Below are 24,865 nucleotides of genomic sequence, written 5' to 3'. Positions count from 1 at the left end.
ATGAAAATATTATTTAAAATAGAAAATGACTCTCATGACCCTAAAATCTCTTTTTTATGATGACATCACATCCCACAGCTGCTTGTGATGCTAGCACTGACCTGCTGTTACAAGCATATAACAAACATTACAGACATGTAAAAACACAGAAAATATGTGAACCTGAAAAGTGATCTGAGATTTAATGTGTTAATCTACAATCTTTGACCCGCTTACTCAAATTTGAACCCTGCGAGCTTCATTTTTATTAAAATCAACAGAAATGGTTTTCTTTGTAACAGTTTAAATTAATATGTAAAAGTGTATCTGAGCAGAGACCTGGACATAAACTTCTTCATGGTTTATAATTTAATACCTAACAGAAAGGTATGAAGGGCCCATTTGTTAAGGTTGTGCAGTTCTGAAAGCACATGGATCAAGTCCACATTCAGCGGGCTGAAGTATGATGTATAATCATGATTAATCAGAGGATGATCACTGCAGCTCCAGGCGCAGCTCGCACAGAGCAGACAGGTACTCTTCATTGTCCTTGTCACAGTTCAGAGCTTCCTCATAAAAATCAGCAGCTTCCTTCCTGTCGCCCTCAGCTCTGGCCACCTGACCCAGCAGAGCGAGAGCTTCGCCATCACCCGGATTCCTTGACAGACGTCTCTCAGCGATCTTCTTGAGTTTCTGCAGGAAAGATGGAGGGACAAAGAAAGATGAATTTATGTGGATTTAAAGTAACTGACTTTCATTTTCAGTGACTTTCTCAGACCAGGATTAAAAAAATATTTAATGTCTAACTGAAGACATATGAGTACAGCAGCTCCCAGCCTTAAACCACAGAACAGGACTGATTCATGCTGGTTGGCAGGTGAGAGAAAGGACAGCTGTGGAAACAATCCAGACCCCACTCCCTCAGTACTGTGTTGAGACGATGTGTGGAAACAGTGAGTGTGCTTTATCAGATTACAGCCAGGGTCTGTATGAAGGTGCAGGAGAGCCGGTTCAGCAGGTGGGAGGTTTCTCCAAATACGCGCAAACACCTTGTTTGTGTTAGTGAATTTTGGCCCTACATAGAGATAAAGGAGTAATCCTTTGATGGACAAACCAAATATCACATACAAAGTTTTCTGCAAAGGAAGGAGTCTAAAATCATTGTCCACCACCTGGACTGCTGAAAGCTTCCACCTGACAGATTAGCCTCCCTCTGACTTCACGTCCTGCTAATGAAAATGGTCCAGAGGTGCAGCAGACAGGAGACTTGGTCTCAGTAAATTTTGACCATAAGCCACTGATTAGACTTTAATCACATAACCTTTAGCGCTCACCTTAGCACAGACTTTCTTCTCATATTTCTTCAGTGGTATCAGGAGACCCTGCAGACAGGACACAAGAGGAGGCAGATTAATAACACAGATATAACTGATTGGTCATTAATAACATTCAAGTGTGAGGGTGTATGTTCTGATTGTTTACTGCCATGTGGCCCTCTGGATTTGGGCTCATTTAGCCTGAATTCTTATTGTACAGCAGGGGTGTCAAACTTTAATCGTAGCCCACTTTAATGATGATGAAACATAATGAAAGAAAGGGACCTGTGACAAAGAGGCAAATCTGTAATAGGAGCATTTCATTGTTTATTACCTAATTGCTTTGTGTGAATGGCCATAAGGGAGGTTTTTATCAGTAGTAAAAACTGTAACACTTATGAAAACACAGTTAAAAGTCCAGAATTTCTGCCTGTGCTTGTTTGTGGTGATCAGCAGATCAAACAAGTTAAGAATTATAAATGGCGTCAAGCGCAAGTTGCCTAAATGAGACTTATTTAGGCAACGTCCACACTGGCCCGGATAGATTTGAAAATGGTGTTTTCTTCTGAAAACGCTCTGCGTCCACAGTATTGTTTTCAGTTGTTTTCACAGATTGGGCGTCCACAATGAAATGGCCAAAAACACTTATGTTCCTGTACTGTACATGCGTGAAGCGCAAGACGATTCGACCTGCCTCATTTCTGTCTGCTGTTTATTTACATTCCAGCTCTTTGAAACATCGTGCAAAATGTTGAGGCAAAGCACAAAGTCTTTTAAATGGAGTAACAATGAGGTGGAGTTGTTGCTGCGAGAAACACAAAAGCCCAAACTTGCAAAAGCGAGTGAGAATTAAAGATTTTGAAGAAAAGCTATCAGAAAAAAAAAGCTCACAGTGAAGATTGATGGCCAAAACAGGGAGAAAAAGATGCGTTTTTAAAAGAAAATGTATTAGTGTGGACATGGCCTTAGACACTCAGACACTGAGTTGTGGTCCATGCCTTAAATATAAGATTTAAGGCATGGATTATTTTCCATGCCTGGCAGCTCCACCTCCATCATCCATTGCCCAGTGCTTCCATTAAGACGAGCTACTGCAGGGACTTTTTACTCATTTAGTAAAATGATACGTGACTTATGTGGATTTTGGATGTAGATTTTTTTCAACTTAGTGCATACATCTACTACATTTTAGCAAAAAGACAGCAGTTTTCTCCAGATCTCTTTTGATACAACTTTCTTGGAAGAGACACCAAAGATTCCCAAGACAGCCGAGGATTATAAACTTTCCAGAGTGTGCTGGAAAAATGAGGACATTCTCGTGTAACGCATGCTTCAAACACCTAGGAGACATCCAGGTGAAAGAGTAGCAGCTCTACTCTGAGCTCCTCATGAATGATAAAACTCCTCACCCCACCTCTAAGGCTAAGCCCTGGACACCTTTCAGAGGAGGGTCGTTCCTGCTGCTAGGATCGTTTATCTTATTCGCTGCCCACAACTCGTGGCTACAGGTGAGGGTGAACTGATCAGCAAATAAACAGAGTCAACTTCAAGCTCAGCTCTCTCTTTACAACAACAAACCAGTACAGCTTCTGTGTCCACTGCTTTATTCTGGGACATGTTTTGCCCTTCAAGGCTCTGTGCTCGTCATGTGACAGAGTTTTGAGGTCATGTGATTCACGTTCCAATGAATACTAGTTTTAATCGTGTTTCAATCAATTGCTTTGCACCTCTTAACCAACCTTGGTGTAGTGAACGATGGCTTGAGCTTCATTTCTTTTGTGATGGTAATGAAAGTCACCATAGCGCTGATGGATAGCCTGAGAAAGGCTTTCATCACACTCTGGTAACTTCAGCAAGCACTGCTGGAAAATCTCCTCTGCCCTGAGAAACAAAGAGATGATCATGATGATGACAAACCTGCACCCAGTAGAAAACAGGAGTCACTGCTGCTTTCTACAGAGGAGTACCTTCTTAAATTCCTTTCCTCTGCATACAGCAGTGCCAGGTCAGCCCATGCAAGATGAAAGGATGGCTTTATCTTAACAGCCATTTCAAATTCACGAATACAACAACGCCTCCAGTTCCGCACCTCTCCTGTGGAGCCAAAAATCATGGTTTATCTCTGAGTTTGGGGATAACTGGCCCTTTAGACATGCAGTATGTTTGAGCGTACTTTGGTTGCTGAAGGGCTTGCGGCTCTGCTCAGCAATCTTCTTCCTCTTGTAGCACAGCGCCAGCTGGTGGTGGATGAAAGATGACTGGGTGGCCCTCTTCAACGCTCGCTCCAACATATCAATAGACTCGTCCAGTCGATGCTGAAACAACATTTAATGGTCATTTTTACAAAAATTAGTAAAAAACTAAAGAAGAATGCCTCAATCCTGGAAGAAGCACCTCAACAATTACTGAATCTCTCGGAGGAACCCAGCCGAGGGATTAATAAAGTTTAATCTAATCTAATCTAATCTAATCTAATCTAATCTAATCTAATCTAATCTAATCTAATCTAGCAATTTAGTGGAAACATTAACTTCCTCTGTCTTCACTGAAGGAAGGAACTCAGAACCACTAAATTAAGCATAAAAAACTTTAGTAATCTGTAATTTCAGTCTCAAGCCTGATTCAGGTCACTGGTCAGAATAAAATAATACAAATTTTACTATTTCTGAATCAGGAGAATTCAGGAAGGTGAAACTACAGATAAAAGGACAGAAACAGATCAGAATTAGAGAATGGGAAACCCAGCCCAACCAGCATGTCTCATTTAAGAAAAGGCTGAGTTATTCTTTAATAACGATCACAGATAATCTAAAACTCTGTGGAAGCTAAAATGTACAGAGCTGCACATCTTTGACAGCCTTCTTTGGAGCTAATGTAGGGTCAGGGTGCATGCTTTACCATCTTTAAATAAAGGATCTCCATGGACCTGTGCACTGACTTTTATATTACATGACCCTGGAAGAATCATATTATCTGTGGCTGCATGAGTAGTAAGCACTTACAATATCCAAATTCAGACTTACATGATTACGGAAGTATTTTCCTACGTAGCGGCTGACGTGAGGGTTATCAGGATCAGTTTTCAGTGCTTTCTTCAGCAGACACTCAGCCTCTTTATATTTCTTATAGGCTCCAAGCTTCACGGCCAGCATGGACTGCAGAACAGCATCATCGGGGTTGAGCTCCAGGGCAAAGTGAAGCTGTTTGATGGATGGAGGCTCCTCAGTTTCCTGTAAGTTTTCTAAAACCCACTGCAGATGAGAAACTGGTTAGTCTATTGTGAACTGCTGAGAACCACACCCCAATGAACTGTTGTTTTTTTTTTCTTTTGAGAAACTGATGATTTGGCTGCTTTTTAGAACAATATAAACATAATAAATTAATTAACTGATATCAAACTTATGAAACGGACCTCTTCTGTGCGAAAAAGGGCGATGGCGTAACCGGCATTCCACTCAATGTCATCAGTCTGTATCTCAAGTGCTTTACGAAAACTGTCAACGGCTTTTAAGTAGTAAGATTTTGACAACTTGAGGTAGGTCCAGGCTTGTTCTCCGTAGACCTCTGGAAGGAGACTTGCTGAGGAACCAGTGGGATACTTCACCTGCAGACAGAGAAGGTTCAGCTGCAGTCAGAGGTTCAGAAGCAGTGATCTATAACATTTGATCTGATTGGTGTACATACCAGCATGTCCTCGACTTTCTGACAGTAGCTTTGTGACTGTGCAAAGTCTCCAGCATGATATTTCAGCCAGGCCATGTCTCCGTATGTCACAATGAGCCGCCTCTCACTCTCATCACCATGACGCTCCCTGATGGTCTCCTCTGATTGGTTTAAAAGTGACAGCGCTTCCTCTCGTTGATCCTGAAGATACCTGAGGACCATCAACACATGTTTATAATTAAATCATGTTTTTCTGGAATCATACTTCAGATATCTACACTTGGCCTGGTCTTCAATAACAGCCCTGCAGCAGGTCTGTATTTGTTGACATTTAGCTAAGGTTCTAGACCCCATGGGTGTTAAGATAAATACTCTACCTGCATTTCCACCAAAATAATCAGTGCAAACAAGTTTTAGGAGGCAGATTTATATTAAGATCGTACCCACATACAGGATAGGTGGGTACTGTCAGGAAATTCAGCCACAACAACTGACTGATACAACCCATACTGTTTGAGATCAGTTCATATCATGGATCACCACTTCTACTGTCTCCTGGAGTGCTGACTATCTGTCAGAGAGGTCTCAGTTTGTCTGTTGTGGTGGTTAGTAATACTGGGGCACCAGAGGGGGCGGTACTATCACCATTCCTGTTTACCTTGTGCTCCTCAGACGTCCAGTGTAACAGTTAAACATGCTACCTGCAGAAGTTCTCTGATGACACTACAGGGGTTGGGTGCATTATGGAGTACAGGGAGCTTGTGAGGAACTTTGTAAAGCGGTCCATAATAAATCACCTCTCTTTGAATGTCAGCAAGACAAAACAGATGGTGGTTGACCTCCAGAGGAAAAAAAACTGTGACTAGGTTCATCAACACGATCATCAGTGCCAGAGATGGAGCAGGATCAACAAACTAATCCGTAAGAGTGGAAATATCATTGGTTAGAATCTATCTATCTATCTATCTATCTATCTATCTATCTATCTATCTATCTATCTATCTATCTATCTAACTGTACCTGACATAAGCCAAGAAGCTGTATGATCGAGCCACTGCCCCGCGCTGGCCGAGCTGCAGTTTTATGTGGTCCTGTAGTCGAGTGCTCAGGTTCTTCAGGTCCACGTCCTTCTTCAGATCCCAGGTGAAGTGACACTGCAGCTGCTGCAGCCTCCTGAGCAGAGCGCTGCTACCTTCACTTTAAGAGGATCACAAAGAAAAACAAACGAAGTTACCTTTGCATTTCAGAGACTTCACTTTGTTTGTTTTTACTTTAATCTGTACTTCAGCTTTTACTGGAGTATTTTTAACACTAGTACTTCTGCTAGTAGTAGTATTAGTGTCTGTACTATTTGGGGTAGTTTTTGAAAGTCGGAAATCAGCTGTGAAGCTAATGCGAACTCACGTCATGTTACAGGAAACAGTCCTCCTCTTCCTCAGAGTACACACCGATGAAGATGAAGAAACGATTATGCTCCGACTGATCGGTCACTGAGTGGTCGATCAGTGAGAAACGCTGACCTCAGATCAATCATTTACAGATCAATGGCTGATCAGTGATCTTTGGAGACGCTCTCAGCTGAGATGCAGAAACGAAACCTAACGTCCCCTTGTGGTGCCTTCATGTACCTCTCATATGAAACAGAAAGCCCACCCTTCTCGTCGGAAAGCTTTCCTCCTTTCTGAAATGTGTGCCTTCCGTCTTCTAACATAGTTTATATTTATGGCCATTAAGTTCCCGAGAGGACAGGACAGGAGAGGATGAGCGATCTGAGCCATCAGCAGATGAATTGTCACTTTTACCTTTTTTCAGTGAGGCCCTGAAGGCACCACAAGACGTGTGTGTGGTTTGTGTGACAAAGGTGACAGCTTCACAGATCGGTCCACGAACTCTTCGTGTTCAGTCATCAGTTTGCTGAGTCTAAGGAGGAGGCGGTCTCTGTTTGCTCCAACATGAGGTCAGTTTGCCAAACCTCTGATCAATAATCGATCATTTATCACAAAGTGAACCACCTGATGGACTTTAAATGCAGCAGTAGTTTAGCTTACCTGGCGCTCAGGTGCACGCAGAGGGATACAAAGTAACACAGTCTGTCTACCTGTGCATGTAACAGGGGACTGATATCAGAGGAAGAGGAGAAAGTGGACATTAACAAATTATAAACCTTGTATGTGAAAATAATAACTTGTGCTGCAGCAATCAATAATTTTATTAATCAAATATTCTATCAGTTATTTAATTGATAAATCAAATAAGAAATACTTTTGTCTTATTAATGAGTAATAATAAATATTTAAAAGAGAAAAACAAAAATGTGCTTTTATAATGAGCTGCTCGTTGGTTTCATATTCTTGAAATGTTAATGTTTGATTAACAGATATATGACATCACTGTTTTTACAGCCACAATAATATGGTCTGTTATCACACACACACAGAGAGAGAGAGAGGGAGAGAGAGAGAGAGAGAGAGAGAGATTCATGTTATATGCGGGGTGGCTGTAGCTCAGGTGGTAGAGCAGGTCATCTACTGATCGGAAGGTTGGTGGTTCGATTCCTGGCTTCCCCTAGTCTACATGCCAAATATCCTAGGGCAAGATACTAACCCCAAATTGCTCTCCGATGCATCCATCGGAGTATGAATGTGTGTGAATGTTAGCTATAAAGCACTTAGAAAGATGTGCTTGTGCGAATGGGTCTGAATTTGCGCTTTGAGTGCTCAGATGAGTAGAAAAGCGCTATATAAGAACCAGACCATTTACCATATATGTGTTTAAAGATAATGTTCTGATCATTATTGAGCATATTTAACTATTCAGTAAATTCACACATGAATCAGAATTTTATTATTGTTCAAAAGTACAATGACGAGTTAGAGATGCCCATTGTTATCTTTTCAAACTCAGACAATGAAAAGGTTGATGATGGATCATGTCTACACACACAAAATCTAAACATTATAATAAACATTCTCACCACTCAGACTACATGTCTCTGCTAATCTATTGATCAGACTTATATCTTTATCTTTTATTAATATTAAATTTGGTCTACTTAGCTCTTCTGGTTTACCACTCTGACCATCAACACATTGTTAACACGTAAGGCTGAGTGTCAAGCTCACCTGTGATGGAGCAGTCAGGGGGATTTCAGTTATTCTTTCTTCCCGTTACATGACACCCAAGAATGTATTCATAGCCAGCTTTACACAGATGCCAGAAGATGCCAGATGCCTTTCACTTCATGAGGCTCTCAAAGTTGTTAATTAGAACATTTTCAAAGTCTCTGCATATTGGGCAAAAGAAACCTTAATCATATTTAGAGTCTTTTCTCTGCCTGATTAGCCAAATTTCTTTTATTCTGCTCAACTAAAGAAGTGGACGGTACACTTCTGAGAGGATGAGGTGACTTTTTGTTTGTGTTACATGGTCTCATTGGTCCATTCAGTCCCAGCTGTCACTTGTCCCTTGTTACTTGTCACAGGTTGAACTAACACTTTGACCTCAGGACTCTCACCCTTCAGTTCTTCGACCCTTTATTTGTTGTTTCACAATCATGCATAGAGTTGTTGTACAGTGACTGAACAGTGTCAAGCAAACAATCTCAGTTCCTGGAGAGCAATGCATGGCACTGCACTGAGGAGTGCACAGAGTGCTGCACACTTAGTGGAAAGCTTGGAATGCACTTCATTCATTCTACTACTGATCCAGCCTAAACCTCCCATCCTTGAGTATCAAAATCCACACAATTTAGCCCTGATTGCTCACAACTACCTAGCATGCACATTCGTGCTTGCCTTCTTCAGTGCTCAACTCTTCAACAATATTAATTCCAAATCATGAACACTGATAACTGAAAAACACGGGCAACTGATTAGATTAGATGAAACTTTATTAATCCCTCGGTAGGGTTCCTCCGGGAAATTCAGTTTCCAGTAGCATAGCACCGAAAGAAGTTGCATGTTACAGATACATTAAGGGGAATGAGAGTAAGGATATAAGCATAAATACACCATACCATATGCATCTAACATCAATAACTAGACATTTTAACACTGGCATGTGATCAAATGAATTGAACAAAAACAAATCGTGTGGTCTCATATCCAAAAATATTTAACAGAACAATATCAAAAATATTCCACAAGTACTAAGTATAGTACAGTATAGTACTATAGTATAGTACTTAGCTGTCCCCCTGTGTTTGTGTTTCACTCCACATCTAAGGTTTCTTCTGGTTGTGGTTCTACTGATTTCATTGATTGATCACACGAACTGAATTTTTGTCAAGGAGAGGAGCTGGGAAGTGTGGGTGAGCTGGCATGAGAGTTTCTGAGTGAGGTTGTTTGATCATGTGCTGGTCGTAGAAACAGGATCCTCAGGTGTGTCAGAGCACTGAGTGAGCCTCGGTTCAGCCAGTCCTGGTTTGATGCTCTCACTCTGATGGTCCTCACAGCTTTTTCTTTGTGACTCACTTACAGTAAAGATAGCAGCGCTCTGCTCAGCAGGCTGCAGCAGTTGCAGTGTCACTTCACCTGGGATCTGAAGCTGGACGTGGACCTGGAAACCCTGAGCACTCGACTACACATTGACATAGATTTTCATCGGAGTCAGTGTGAGGGAGGGAGTTGCTCCTACAGCCTCTTGGCTTATGTCAGGTACAGTTTCTGGAGCTGTCTGATGAAAGAAAAGCTAAAGTGGATTTTTTCTGCTCATTCAAATCTTAACACTTTTATTTCTGGGACTCTGCTACAGAAGAGAAGAGCTAACATTAGACAGTTTTTCTCACTGAAGTCCGTCTGACCAAAGAGAAATTTGACCGCCAAAGGAAGCTGTGGTCAGCATCAGCAGGATTTATACATAAATGATAGAGAGATCGTTTTGTTTTCAGGATCAGATCCAACCCTGAGCTGTGTTTCTTCTGCTAATGTTACCTATCAGCAGTGTTCCTGCTGCTAACACAGATGAATTTTATTTTATTTAACAACATATTGTCTGGAGTAGATATCATTCGCTGATTTTCAACTCACTCAGTTAATATTATGAATAAACAATCACCAGATTGATGCAGCATAGCAAAGCTACAGCTAGAATACAAACATACATACATCATTTCAACCTTAATAGATACCGGAAGAGAAACATTATTTGAGTATTGGACTAGAGTTTCTGATTCTTTACAAAGCCGGTACTATCTTGATATAATCTGCCTCGTGAAGCTTGTTTGGAATCTTGTTTTTCTGGTGGAAATGCAGTAATTATCTAACCCTGGAGTCATGAACCTCAGATAAAAACCTTAATGAATCATCAACAAGTGTTAGTTGAACTCTCAGGTCAGTTTCTTGTCAGGTGTTGTAAACACCAGATGTGGAACAGCTGTTGATGACCTGTTGGTCCTCAGGTATCTTCAGGATCAACGAGAGGAAGCGCTGTCACTTTTAAACCAATCAGAGGAGACCATCAAGGAGAGTTACGGTGATGAGAGTGAGAAGCGGCTGATTGTGACGTATGGAGACATGGCCTGGCTGAAATATCATGCTGGAGACTTTGCACAGTCACAAAGCTACTGTCAGAGAGTCGAGGACATACTGGTATGTACACCAATCAGATCAAATATTATGATCACTGCTGTTGAACCTCTGACGCTTCCTTCTCTGTCTGCAGGTGAAGTATCCCACTGGTTCATCAGGAAGTTTCCTTCCAGAGGTGTATGGTGATCAAGCCTGGACCTATTTTAAGGTGTCATGGTCTTCTCTCTCCAAAGCCATCGACTGTTTTCATAAAGCACTTGAGGTACAGCATCATGACACAGAGTGGAACGCTGGCTACGCCATCACTCTCTTTTGCAGTGAACAGGTCAGTTTTATGATAAGAATGAAGAGTATTAACTTATATGGATATTCCTCTATAAAGCACCAAATGATGAGAGTAAACCTTATGGCTCCTTCAGTGTCAGTATGATTCTTAGAAGTTTCACTGGCTAACTCTTTTATTCAAGCGAAATAAACTGCAGACTAACCACTTTCTCATCTGCAGTGGTTTTTAGGAAATAAACAGGAAGATGAGGAATCCCAGGCCACCAAACAGCTTCGCTTTGCATTGGAGATCAACCCAAATAACGCTGTTCTGCAGTGCATGCTGGCCTTGAAGCTGACGGCTTATAAGAAATATGAAGAGGCTGATGGTTTGGTGAAGAAAGCACTAGAAAATGATCCCGATAACCCTCATGTCATCCGGCACTCCGGAAATTACTTACATAATCGGGTAAGTCTGCAACCTTATTAATGCTATTTCTTCCTACTGGGTCTTTGGCTTAGTAACAGCAGATCAAAGCAAAAGTGAAGACATCCACCTGTAGAGACTGTAGAGAAAATATTGTAACAATATTTACAGTATATCAAGGTACCTGCAGTGTTATACTTAGAAATTCATTCAATGTTAACAACCTGGTGACAGTGGGGAGATGAGAACACCAACAGACTCCAACTCAAGGAGAATGGCTGCCTGACCTGAGGGTAAAGGTACCAGATAATTGAAGTCCAAGATTGTAGTCTGGAAATCTATCTGGAACCGTCCTTTGTGCCATTAGCTTCTGTTTTTACATGTAAAAAACAGAGTAACTGTAGGCACATGACCCAGTACTGTGACAGTAGTAAATAAACAAGCTTTCATTGTAGCTGCTCTCTCTGGTAGAACAACAAAACAAGCTGTTACCACAGCAGCAGGAGATATGTTGAGTACATTTCAGATTTGTGCTGTAAACACTGTGTGTAGGAATACCTGCCTTTGCTTCAAGAACAGCAAAAATGGAAAATGAAAAGAGAAGTTTGAATCCATGAGTTAATTGTACTGGAATCTGGTGCTCTCGGTTGTTGAGTGGGATACGTGAGTGGTCTTGTATAGTCTTTGTTCGTTGTAATACACAGTACAATCAGACAGAAAGACCTATGACAAAACTTTACTTTCCAGCAATCACATTACGTTAACATTTAGATTTCTGCACTGCTCAGCCTGATTTTCACTGCACATTGGACCTGGTTACCTTGTCTCTAAATCTCACTCCTTGACACTGCTTTCAGTTTGTTGACTTTCACACCTGGTTCTTTGAGGTGTGCTGCTTGCATTTGTAAGATTTTGCTGTGAACAGACAACATGCAGTGAAAGGAGCTCCCCACACAGGTGAAGCAAGCCTTCCTTAAGACAGTGCCGGAAATTAATCGTACCCACTCAAAAAAATGAGACTTTGGGCACAATTTAGATATTTTCACTTACGGGTATACTCACTTTTGTTTCCAACGGTTTAAACATTAATGTCTGTGTGTTGAGTTATTTAGAGTGGAAATCAAATTTATGTTGTTATTAGAGGTGGGACTCGATTAAGAAAATTAATATAATTAATTTGAGGCTTTGTAATTAATTAATTGTGATTAATCGCATTTAATCGCACAAGAAAACACACCTTATTCAACCTTGCAACAATTCAACAATATTCAACCTTGCTTTTCCTTCTAGTCAACATTTCACTTGTGATTTTACATTATGTACTTTTGTGCTTATTTTAGTTCTTTGTTTTATATGTATCTGCTGCTTCTCCTATGCATCAGTGACAGCGATCTGTTTGCATACCTAGTACTTGCTTTGGTCCTATTTCTATTTACCTCTTTTTTATTCTCTATGTTTACTTGTTAAGCACATTGGTATACCCCTGGTTTTTAGGTTTGCTTTATAAATAAAGTTTATTATTATTATAAGAAAATTTGCCCCAAAGTGCAACAGTATTTTTTATGAATGTTTTTACATGAATATTGTGAACTCAAACTCTTAATAACTCTTTTAATTTATGGGGGGGGGGGGGGGGGGGGGGGGGAGCATTTAAACTACATTTCAGTTCAAAACAGAGAAGCAAAAATAATACCCCTGGCCAAAATTGGTCAGACTTAAAAATAAAGTGCTATTTTAAGAACTTTAAGCACATTTTCAAAATGGTATTGTCTTTAAATAATAATAAAATAAATTCAACATATTTATGATCTCATCTTCTTAAAAAATAAGGCAGAAACATAGAAGGCAGAAATCCAAGAAGGCCTATGACTCAATGCCCCACACCTGGATCCTGGAATGCCGGGAACTATACAAGATCAATAGGACCCTTAGAGCTTTCATCAGGAACTCAATGGGGATGTGCCAAACAACACTAGAGGCCAACCTCAAGCCTATAAATCAAGTCACTATCAAGTGCGGGATCTACCAAGGAGATGCTCTGTCCCCACTGCTGTTCTGCATAGGCCTGAACCCCCTCAGTGAGATCATTGACTACTGAATTGAGCAATTGTCAGTCACCTCCTGTACATGGATGCCAAGAGTGAACGAGACATTAAATTAACTGATCCACACCACCAGGATATACTGCAATGACATCAGGATGTCATTCGGGTTGGAGAAGTGTGTTCGGATGATAACACGAGGGAAGATAGTCAGAACTGAGGGGATTGAACTACCAGAAGGAAACATTGCACACACTGAGGACAGCTACAAGTACCTGGGGATCCTGCAGGCAAATGGGAACCACCGAGAGACCACTAGGAAAGCTGCAACCACCCAGTACCTGCAGAGGGTCAGGCAAGTCCTGAGGAGTCAGCTGAATGGTAAGAACAAGGTCTGGGCCATCAACACCTACACCCTGCCCGTGATCAGGTACCCTGCTGGGGTAATAAGTTGGCCAAATATGGAGATAGAAGCCACTGACATCAAGACAAGACATCAGCACCACAGTCCAGGATGAGACAACGAACATCTATGAAAACATCGTGAAGATGGCCCCAACTGAGCACGTGCTCAGTGAATACCTCAGGCATGTGGGTTTTTTTGGTATGGTGAATGTGTTCAAGGTAGACACACGTAATTAATGCCAGGTGTTGTTGTTTGGAAGGAAGCAAACAGTTTGTGATCGCTACGCTGTCATATTAAATGGCTTTGGAATAACAATTCTAAAAAACAAGATAGGTACGGCTGGAGTTATTGAACTGTAGCAAGTTTCATGAGTTCATTCATACCAGTCACCCCGCCAACAGACACTTCAGTGGCTTCAAGCGTGGGCGTAGCCTCTCTCTCTACATATATTTGTATCTGATTAGTGTTTTTAAATGTGTTCCAGAATCGACTGGATGAGGCTATTGATGTGCTTAAGCGAGGCCTGAGAAGGGGCGATCAATTACCTTCCTTCAACTACCAGCTGGCTCTGTGCTACAAGCAGAAGAAAATTGCTGAACAGCGCCGCAGGCCCTTCAGCAACACAGGTACACAGAACTATACTGCATGTTATCCTTTAATCAACACAACTCAAATCATCCTTTAATGCTCCACAGAAGAGGTGCGTAAGTGGAGGCGTATTTGTATCAGTCACCTTGAAGAATCTGTGAAGAGGAAGAGACCTTCTGTCCGGGCGTGGGCTGATCTTGCACTGCTGTATGCAGAGGAAGGGGATATGAGCAGGTACCCGTCTAAACAAAGCTGCAGGGCTTCCTTCTTTCTTTCCTCTGGCTGTAAATTCCTCATCATCTCGTTGTTTCTCAGGGCTGAGGAGACTTTCCAGCGCTTGGAGAAGCTCTTGGAGGAGTTACCAGAGTTGAAGGAGAAAAGAGTTTGTCAGATTATCCATCAGTACTACGGTGACTTTCATCATTATCACACAAAAAATGAGGCTCAAGCCATCGCTCACTATGCCAAGGTAAGTTTCTAGGTGCAGACTCTGATTGGTCCTCACTGACAAAAAAGTGACGGTGACAGGTAGCTGATTCATCAGAGGGCAAATTACACCAAGGTGAGGCAGCTGCATGTACAGTGTTAAACATGCAGCTGCCTCTTAATATTCCACGGTTCAACTAGGGATGGACGGATCTAAAATACAGTATTGGTATCAGTGTGATCCTGACCTAAATTACTGGACCGGATATTGGGTAGAAATTAAAAATGTAACCCAATCCATCAAATATCACAAAACCTGCGACATGGCGTAACCCAGGTGGTCACCTTACCACGTTGGAGAAGTATGTGTCACGTGATAGAGCGGCTGTTGTGTACAAGACCTGTCGGCGGTCTGAAGTACTTCACACTGAAAGCATTTGGAGCCTCGTTACGTGCTGACAAACCAGCATTTCATCTCCAAGCAAGCTATCCTAGAAAAGTAAAGCAAGTGTGTAAGTTCATCTCTGAACGTTTGTCAAGCATTCCTACGTTAAGCTTAACAACCGATATATGAAGCTGGGACATCTGTCATTGCTAATTCTGACTGTACAATGGATAGACTCAAGTTTTAGTTTGAAAAGAATTGTGTTGCAGGCTAAACAGTTCTGTGGTTCGAAAAAAACAAAACCCCAAAAAATAATGAAACTTTTTTTCATACGTGTGTTAAGTTTTGTATAGAAATTACACAAAAGTCAATCTCAGGTTAAATGTGACAGAAACTAGTTACACTTACATCCATCTTGATAAAAGATGGATGTAAGGAAGGATGGATGTCTATTTATGTTCAGCTTTAAGTATAAAAGGGTCCATTCTACAACCTGTTTTTTTTTAAGCTGTTGAATTATTTTGTGCTGATGTTGCACTTTTTTCAGAACCAAAGAGTTGTTGAAATCTACATAAAATTGCATTTTAAATTACTTTTCAATATTACTTTAAATACTTTAAAGTTCTGCTAAAAGTTTAAGTAAAAAGATCAGTATTGCTGAACTGAAGTATTTTGGGTGCAGTGTTTTTTGCATCCAACTACAATAGAATAGCTTTGGTGTTTTGGCTTTTTAAACTTGAGTATGAACTTGTGCAAAACGCAGCAAATATTTAAAAAACAACTTCCTTGATTTTAAAATAGACAATATCGGATTCATATCGATTTCAGCAGATTTTCACATTTATGATATCGGTATCGGACATAAAAAAGAGGTATCGTGCCATCTCTAGTTTCAACCCAAGAATAACAATGAAAGAAGAAAAACTAACAGGCCTTGTTTGGAGGGTGGAGGTGTCGGGGCAGTAATGTGAAACATTTCACCACTCACATCTACCACATGACCTTAGTATGGATGGATTTATCTTAATGATAGTTTTCTGCTGTTTTCTCTCTGCAGGGGCTGCTGATACCACTGAAAAAATATGAGTGGAGACAGTGTGCTCAGGTGAGCACTAGAGACATAACAAAGATTATGTGTTATATGAACTCAGTGTTGTTACCAAACTTATGGGGTTGAGCATAACCTAATATCAAAGCTCGCTTGATTTAAATGTTTTGTTCAATACCACCTACTTGTGCTCCTGAGGACTGTTTTCACTGTTTTCAACTTCAACTTGAAAACTACTGGTGATTGCCAGTTGTTCTGTCTTTCACTACGTCATGTGAGGAGATGTGGCATCAATCACACTTTGGATGGCACACCTCTCATTTCTAAAAATCCTTTAAAACGTTGTTTTTTCAAAAAAAAAAAAAAGCATAGAGGCCATAATGTTTTCTCCCACTGAAAACGCTACGTCCAGATGAACAGAATCTACTTATTTGGAACAGAAATTAATCTTTCATTGTTCCTCTATTTTTTCCTGCAGAAACTGAAGCAGATCGCTAAGAGACGTCGGTCAAGGAATCCAGGTGATGGTGAAGCTCTCGCTCTGCTGGGTCAGGTGGCCAGAGCTGAGGGCGACAGCAAGAAAGCTGCTGAGTTTTACGAGGAAGCTCTGAACTATGACAAGGATAATGAAGAGTACCTGTCTGCTCTGTGCGAGCTGCGCCTGGAGCTGCAGGGATCATCCTCTGATTAATCACCATCACTGCAAAAACTGGCTATAACTAATTCTTAAAATCTTATATCATCTTATATCTTATATCAAGCCAAAAATAATTTGTTTTTTGTTTTGAGAGTGATACACTCAGAGAGAGCGGGATCAATTAATCTTTTACAATATGTATTCTATTTCTTAGTTTCTTAGTTAGTTCATCTTCTTTTGCAGTTTCATGTAATCAATGCTCAAATAAAGGTTGTTGTATATGTGCTTTAATTCATGAAGTGTAAATGCTTTGTCTTGGTTTAATATAAGAAGTGAGAAAGAAGTAGAGACATTTTGAGTTTATTTGACATAATAAAGTTCTCAAGTTAAATTCTCACTTCATTAAATGCAAGAGGTTGGAAGTAATGATGTACAAATACTTAGTGTCACAGTGTTTATGCATATTAAACAGTGATGTGTGTACTTCCATTCTCTGTCTCACAGTTTTCCTCCTACTGATTAAAAAATGGCAGTAATCTGTATTTTCCCATGGTGCAACTTTGATATGTTTATATGATCACAGAACAAATTTCTGGGGGTTTTTGGATGATGTGTGGAGCGGTAAAGTTGTGGATTCTCCTGTGATTTTACAAATTTAACCTGTCAGTATAACAGACAGTGAGTTGTCTGTATGAACCTTATAACTGATGTTAGATTTAAATAATTTAAAATAAAGTTCATGATGGCTAAAACATGATCAGCTGGTGCTCATTGAGTGTGCTGTTAGAGGCGGGTTGAACTTCTCCAACATTTCTACTTCAGACTTTGTTGTTTTTCTGCTCTTCAGTTTGAGCTGAACCACTTTGACCCTGTTGCTGTGTCCATGTATCATCTGGATAAATTTGTAGTTGGCACAGATTTCCATTCAAAGTGCTGACTGACAAACTTTTATCCGTGCCTGGTTTTTATCTGGAGGAAGAGTGTTCCTGGTTGTTCCTACCTTCCTCTGTCAGCATGACTCCTTCACTTTCAGTCAGAGGTTAGCCACTTTCATTGGAATGTGGAAACACAGATAAGACAATAAAATGGAAGAAATTAAATATGGACATAAACATTTGTGGTTCTGTCACAGCAAACAAAGAATTTCCTCTTTAAGAAGACTTAACGTGTTATGAAGAGAATCAAGGTGAACTCCAAATAATGCAGCTGCTGACTGTTTACTGAACAACAGGAACAGTGCCTCACTTCACTTGTGCTTGCCATCATCTCTATACGCAGTAAAAGATAATGCATATGTTATTTTTTATTTTTTAATTTTGGTTATATATCTTGGAGAAAAATTGTCAAGTGTTTCACAGTTTTTAAGCGAACAGTATTTAAAAAAACAAGAACGACATGTTCTGATATCACAGGTTTAGGACTGGAGGGCACATCAGAGGGTAAAAACAGCTGCTGATAATTTACTGTCAAAGTTCAAGAGGATGCACATAAGAAAACTAACCTTTATGATAAAAAGGAAAGTTAGGAGAACTCAAATTAAAGTTTAAGTGAAGAAATTTATAGACAACACTTTCTTTTTATATTCTAAACATGTTTTTTTTCTGTAGAACATAAATAATGATGATTAATTTATGAGAATAAGAGAATAAAATGTCGAGCTTTCAACTACAGCCAGGAGGTGGCAGCACATCTTTTATCCTCACCTTTCTACTCTACTACATGTACCACTGCTCTTATCTCAGTCTACAAGGACGATTGATTATAATGTAGAGGACAGATTGTGTACAGTGACACACAGTCATAAAGATAAATGGAGCGACTTGTTCTGCAAGTATTTTATATATCAGCCCTTCATAACTCCTGTTGACTGCAGACTGTTTACCAATAAAAGTAAAGATATTAGGCTTAAAAACACACAGAAACCTGCAACACATCATTATTGTGTTATTGTACACAAACAGGAATCCATATACAACACTGAACACAGGCAAGAACAACATTCAAATAACCACAAAATTACTGAGACTTTTACTTTTCACTCACAGCTGTAAAGTAACTGTCAGGATCTGACGGCGCCCTGACCGGTCGACCTGCCAGGGTGTATATTTCTGTGTGTGTGTGTATGTGTCTCTCCCATTCACCCTGGGCCTTTCTCAATATGCATACTTGTGCGTACTTGCGTTCTCGTGTACTCGTGATACGTCATCAGTCGGAGACCAAGTACTGTTCCAATTCGAAGTACGCATCAAGCCGAGAACGCGAAAAAGTCCCGGATGTGTTCTCGCTCCGCCCGTTTTATCGAGCATGCATCGGTGGTGACTTGTGTGGACTTGGTACAGCTAAATATCCCAGAATGCATTTCGTCCAAAACTCAAACGCGGCAATGGCGGACGAGCGGGTCTAAAAACGTTTAAATATTACTCTTTCTGGGTCACAAAATAAACTTTTAAGTTCTTTTCAAGCGAGAATGTAGCTGTGTAATCTTCGAATATCTGCTCAGTTTATCAAGATATCATATATTTCCAAACGAGGTCCGACGTTTTTCGGAGACGTCTGTGACCCGCCAGCTCCATAGGAGACAGCGAAGTCGAGGATTATTACAGCTGGCGAGAACAGCGGACTCTCGGCAGACCGTTTTCAACCCCCCCGCGGTCTTTTCGCTACTCAGGTTAAACAAACCCCAAGCCCCAGTAGTTGTCTATTGTATTGAGTGTCCACTAAAATAAAAATAAAAGCGTTCTAACATCTCACCTGCTTGTTTTTATTAAGGTATGTACATGTACACTATTTTTATTAATAGAGATTTCACTACTGAGGTTAAACATGATATATAAGTCACTTAGATCACTTCTAAATGTTAATGTTTGGCTTATTTCGGCTTTTTATTTGTTCCTGAGTAAACCGGTTTGGCTGTGATTAAAGTTAAGCTTCATAACATATTACTCACAGTTAAATTAAGGACGGCAGTAAAAACTCCGGACCTGTGACATCATCAAGTACGCTGGTGTTCCAATTGTACAAATCGCGAGTCCGTGCTCGCGTTCTCGGCGAGTCCGTACTCCCGTGCGTTCTCGGCGAGTACGTACCCGCCGAGAACGCGAGTACGTACTCGCGTACTTGAGAATTGAGAAAGGGCCCCTGTCTTCCCCTCCGGCTCCGCTGTGTGTTAGGAGGTAACCTAGCAACAGGCTACCTCCGACCCGGAAGTGCTGTCGCCCGGAGCTGCCGCACCTGCAGCCAATCCACCAGCTGCTGCCCATCAACGACAATCTTCAGCAGGGCTACTTAATGGTGTGGCTGAGCGACAGACAGCGCTGGAGTATTGCACTAAGCCTGGTAGTGTTTTCGAGTCGCTAACATTATAGAAGTACTGTCTGCTCTTCATACTCATTTTGCTGTCTCGTGTGTGTTCACCCAGGGATTGACGGAGGATTTACGGACACAAAGGAAAGCACTTGGAGGAGAGACGGGCACTCACTACCACGCACGGGCTTACACGGAAGGAGGGACGCACTATCACCATCGTTGCACATTTTGAACTGTTGTCACCTTGCTGCACTGTAAATAAATGCACTGTCATTATTTCTGAGCTCCGCGCCTGAGTCCACTCTTTAACAACCGTGACAGTAACTCTACACAATGCTCCTCTTTCTCTTTTTGTTTTTCTGTGCCGATATCATTATACACTAACAAAACAATGGCTACACATCGTACTCGTACTTGTATTCAGAAGTTTTATTTTTCTCTCTCTGTCACTCTTCAGACACGGTGAAAACTAAAGAAAACACAGAAGTTAACAACGTATGGACATGTTAGTGTCGGTGCCAGGCCACAGCAATAGTTTCTGCTCAAGTAGCATTAACACCGCCCCCTGGGTGGACATTGAGCGGTCGTGCTGACACCCGCTGCTCTCTGGCAGAAAGCACCATGCCCCCTCCTGGGTTCTAAATGCACTCAGAACAGCAGGCAGCAACACCACATATGAGTGGGCAGAGGGAGGTATAGGGTATAGGTTCTCTGCTCGCCATTGGGGTGGGGAGAGAAGGAGTTGGCCGTCGAGGTCTGGGATGCTGGGCCTCTCTGCTACTGCGGGACAGGGGGCAACCTGCTTGTCTCCATTGCGGGGCAAAGGGCACCATCTCCTGGGTCTGGGGCAGATTGCCCCTCTGGGGATGATGGTTCCTGGCCTGGGGGTATAAAATATGTTTTGGGAGTGTTAGTGTGTGTACAGTGTTTATTTCTGTTTGTCTCCATGTTGGGCAAGTGTAACTGCATATGAGTGCATGAGGATGGGTGTGGTGGCATCAGCCACACATGGGTGAAATCAGTCCATACCCCCACTATGCCTCCACTGCTGTCCCGAATGACTGGCAGTTCAGACAGGTGATACGTTGTGATCTGACCACCATCCATAGAGCTTTGTGGCTTTCTTGGCATACCAGGTTGTGATACAGACACACAGAATAAAATCAATAGAAGTGAGTATACCAAACCACCTCAGCTGCTGCAGAAAGACAAGCTGCTGTCTTGTTGTTTTTGTGATCACATCTATGTGTAAATTTGAGGAGTGGACAAGGGTTAATTTACATTTAAACACTATAAATAAATTACTTGTCAAATCAGTACCTCAGATCTGAGTAAAGGGCCTGTTCTCACACCTCACTTGACTTTCAAATGTGGATGCAAAGTTTCTGCTCTCTTGTTACTTGTGTACACTTTCCTCTGTGTTTCCTGTTTAATTTAGTCTCTGATTCAGGATTCTGTGCCAAGATGACATCACAGCAAACAAGTATAAATTAAGCTGTTTGGGATTCAGGAGATTATAAGTTATAATGGATTTTTAAATAAAATACTGGCCAAATACAGTAAAAAATGTCCAAAAATGTTCACTTTTATGACACATACATACTGAATTATCCAGTATGTATGTGTCATAAAAGTGAACATGCCTTAGTTTTTTGGGTTGTTTTTTTTTTTGTTTGTTTTTGTTTTTGTTTGTCTTTAAAAACTGATTCAGTGCTAGTTTCACTGCACTCCTTACACCAGTGCAATATTCAAAGATGTCACTAGATGGTGCACAGCACTCAGGAGGAACCGAAAACTTGTCAGAGAGAAGTCCTGCAGTTAAATCCTGCAGTCGAGCTGAACACAAGTTTTTTTTCTGTGTTAGAGACTAAAACATTACACACATCACACTGTAGCGGGTGTTCACAACCAAACCTGACAGATCCTGGAACTATATATTGTTTTTCTTTTGTGAAGAGATAACTGATCAAAAAAATCAGACTTGGGACTGATGACTCTGCTCTGTACCTGTGTGAGGTGAACACTGATCATGGCTTCAACTCTGCCAGCTGTAAACTTAGTATCACTAGTAAGTTGATTTTTTTTTTATCCTTTTATCTGTTACACCCACTGTGTAGATAGTTCTTTTTTTTAAAAAAATTGTATTTATTTATTAATTTATTTATTGACTTTTACAGATTGTTTTGACAAAGTGCAAACAGGTCGCTGTTGCTGGATTAGCACTGGGATTATCAGAAGCTCTCCTGACGATACACAGCCTTATGTTGAATACCTCAACATAAGAGAGACAGCCAATAACAGTCGCAGGACACCTTCTGGAGGATGAACTTTCTATCAAGATGAGTTAAATGAGCTTCAACCATTAAACCCCTTAACAAACTCTTCAACATCTGTTTAAGTGTCAGGAAGCAATTTAGGAAATAAAAACCCTGAAAAACCATTTTTCAAATGAAATTATGTTCATATTGCTCTGGGTTTAACTTTTTAAGTGTGTCCCCTCCCAATGCAAATGGCAGGTCGACTGGACCAGCGCAGATATGCTGCAGGACCGGATGCGCTGTCTACGCTGGCTCACTGTCACCCCATACCCACCGCTTGTCATGTGTTTCTATGCTGTATTAAGATTCATGTGCTTTTTTGTGCTGAGGTGTTTTTTTCTGTTCTCAAACTGTTCTCTCATTAGGAGTTTATTCTGGGTGGAGCTTTTTCCTCCTCCTCCTCTCACCTCATGTTGTGTATTATCATTGTTATTCTTATCACCCTATCTCTCGGATCTGTCTCCCCAATGTGATGTTGTTTAGAGTGTGTTTCGTCGGAGGGTTCCTTTGTTAGTGCGCATGTGCCAACCAGCATGCTGCCTGCTGTAACCCATAATTTTCTTTGTGATTAATAAAGTATTTCTGATTCTTTTACTTGGTGATCCAAAGCCTGGCAAATGAAGCATCTAGCCGCTAACCGGGATAGATAACTCGACCATTGTACGGGCCCAGGGAGATGGAGTTTGGGATTTGGATGAGATGTCCATCCTCATCCCTCCGCAGATGAAATTTAAACTTCCGTACCCCATACCACAGGTTTAATAAGTGGATGTAGCACATCACATCACAATATCTTTTCAATTATAATTCAATGTCTTTATTAGGAATTCTTTGTGTCCAAAACTTGACCACGAGTGTTGTCGTTTTAATTTGAAGAGATGGGTCTATAGTCCAGTCTTTCCATGTTGGGTGGCCAGAGTTTGAAAGGACAATTTCCACGAAACATCGAAGCGGGGCTTCCTGGAAAAACCACAGCTCAATGGCTCTTCTGTTTGGCAGGGAGATGAAAGAGTAAATGTTGTGAGGATTCACCCAAGAGGACTGAAATAGCAACTCCTCCGCAACGTAATCTGTTGTAGGGGATGGACCATATGGTAGTGCAATTCCTGCTGATCAGTGATTGGTCAAAAGTCTAGAGTGAAAGATGGGGAAAGATGGGGATTTCTGATTTGTCAAAAATGTGCAATGAAGGACACTTTTGTTTTTCATTCAGTCTTTTTTTCTTTATCAGGTGATGTTTCCAGCTCCTTTATCCCGCCTAATGCCTCGACTGCTGACTGTGGTTCAGCATGATCCCAGTGTGTTATTTATTTATTTTGACTTGTTTACAGTGAGACAACAGTAAGCATTACCAGTGTATATACAATATATACTGATAATGTATATTCTAGTTTTTACTAAAACATTGATTAGGATTTTCCTTTGCCTCTTTTGAACCAAAAGAGGTTGGAAAATCCCCTGAAATGAACAGAAATTGAGAATTGGTTTCTTTTCTTCTGTGTTATTATTAGAGATGGCACGATACCACTTTTTTATGTCCGATACCGATACCGATATCATAAATTTGGATATCTGCCGATACCGATATGAATCCGATATAGTGTGTTTTTTAATCAATAAAACTGTTTTTTAATATCTTGCTGCTTTTTGTATAAGTTCATACTCAAGTTAAAAAACAACAACAACACTAAAGCTATTCTGTTATACCTGTATGTAAAAAAAACACACTGCACCCAAAATATTTCATAGATCAGCAACACTGATCAATCTAATAAAGTTAAACCTACTCCATCCTCCCTATTCTGGTATTTTAAAGAGTACTTAGCAGAAATATTAAGCAACCTAACTAATAGGGTTGCAAACTCCCAGCAAAAGAAAATAGGGAACCACCCTCTTCCTCATGATGCTTAATCGACGTAATCAACTTTAATTTGATGCAGGGTGAAAAAAATTCACAGAAATAAATTATTTTTCAAGAATAATTAAATAGATTCAACATCTTTCTTCAACAGAACTGCAGACTGCACAGATGGTACCTTCCCAAAGGAAAAAGTACTACTACTAAAAAGTACTAGGGTATATTAGACTTAACAGTTACTATATACAGTAATGGACTTCTATACATTTTACATCAGATTAAAACTTTGGGTGTAAGATTCAGATAATTATTAAATAATTAAAAGCTAGACATTTTAAATGAGAATAAGAAAGAAAAGTATGTCTTTGTGCCCCCTTTTGTCTGTTCATGCCCTGTCGGCCCCCCTGGCTAAACTTTGCTAGATCCGCCCCTGCACAGCCGTCAGCTGCATAGAAAAAGATCCTGGTCTAGAAAGTAATATTAAATAAATTCTAACAACAGCTTATCAAGCTTAATAGTGCTGCTGTTGTTCAGCCGCTGGTTTCCTCTTTCTGGTGAGAAGTGGGCCAAAAACAAAGAAGAGAGACGGACTCGTGACAGAAAAGCCGATCAGCTGATCATTAAGCAGTATCACGATTGAAGTAGCAGCAGGAGAGAGAGAGAGAAGAGGCAGT

At 40.7% G+C, this 24,865-nt stretch overlaps 2 protein-coding genes and 1 long non-coding RNA gene across 3 annotated transcripts; 2 read left to right on the top strand and 1 right to left on the bottom strand.

The window, feature by feature from the left end:
- Positions 1–330: 330 nt before the first annotated feature.
- LOC146523191 (interferon-induced protein with tetratricopeptide repeats 5-like) lies at positions 331–6,575 on the bottom strand. The gene is made up of 10 exons (XM_085145198.1): positions 6,363–6,575; positions 5,979–6,155; positions 4,980–5,169; positions 4,708–4,899; positions 4,319–4,546; positions 3,469–3,610; positions 3,263–3,389; positions 3,035–3,176; positions 1,314–1,361; positions 331–672 (listed from the first exon to the last, which is right to left on the bottom strand). Exons 1-10 carry the CDS (start codon positions 6,365–6,367, stop codon positions 475–477), a joined length of 1,449 nt encoding a protein of 482 aa, XP_085001324.1. The 5' UTR covers positions 6,368–6,575; the 3' UTR covers positions 331–474.
- Positions 6,576–9,208: 2,633 nt separating this feature from the next.
- On the top strand, positions 9,209–17,480 carry LOC146523190 (interferon-induced protein with tetratricopeptide repeats 5-like). Its single transcript, XM_085145306.1, has 9 exons — positions 9,209–9,613; positions 10,357–10,546; positions 10,620–10,811; positions 10,992–11,219; positions 14,110–14,251; positions 14,321–14,447; positions 14,529–14,682; positions 16,082–16,129; positions 16,551–17,480. The coding sequence occupies exons 2-9, from the start codon at positions 10,472–10,474 to the stop codon at positions 16,761–16,763; spliced, it is 1,179 nt and encodes a 392-aa protein (XP_085001432.1). The 5' UTR covers positions 9,209–9,613; positions 10,357–10,471; the 3' UTR covers positions 16,764–17,480.
- A 1,372-nt stretch (positions 17,481–18,852) lies between these two features.
- LOC146523189 (uncharacterized) lies at positions 18,853–20,298 on the top strand. Its single transcript, XR_014871505.1, has 2 exons — positions 18,853–20,045; positions 20,128–20,298. It is a non-coding gene; the product is annotated as an uncharacterized LOC146523189 (long non-coding RNA).
- The last annotated feature ends 4,567 nt before the right edge of the window (positions 20,299–24,865 follow it).

Source organism: Neolamprologus multifasciatus, chromosome 3, assembly GCF_963576455.1.
Source record: "Neolamprologus multifasciatus chromosome 3, fNeoMul1.2, whole genome shotgun sequence".
Classification (NCBI taxonomy): domain Eukaryota; kingdom Metazoa; phylum Chordata; class Actinopteri; order Cichliformes; family Cichlidae; genus Neolamprologus; species Neolamprologus multifasciatus.
This window is presented reverse-complemented; position numbering and strand designations above follow the sequence as displayed.

Bases quoted from the DNA above. Each gene is read 5' to 3' on its own strand.
- LOC146523191 (XM_085145198.1), bottom strand. The intron at 3,611-4,318 runs GTAAGTCTGAAT...ATGTTGTTTCAG, and splicing joins GAAAATACTTCCGTAATCAT to CATCGACTGGACGAGTCTAT. The intron at 1,362-3,034 runs GTTGGTTAAGAG...TCCTGTCTGCAG, and splicing joins CCATCGTTCACTACACCAAG to GGTCTCCTGATACCACTGAA.
- LOC146523190 (XM_085145306.1), top strand. From the start codon at position 10,472: ATGGCCTGGCTGAAATATCATGCTGGAGACTTTGCACAGTCACAAAGC. The intron at 14,252-14,320 runs GTACACAGAACT...AATGCTCCACAG, and splicing joins CAGGCCCTTCAGCAACACAG to AAGAGGTGCGTAAGTGGAGG. The intron at 14,683-16,081 runs GTAAGTTTCTAG...TTCTCTCTGCAG, and splicing joins CCATCGCTCACTATGCCAAG to GGGCTGCTGATACCACTGAA.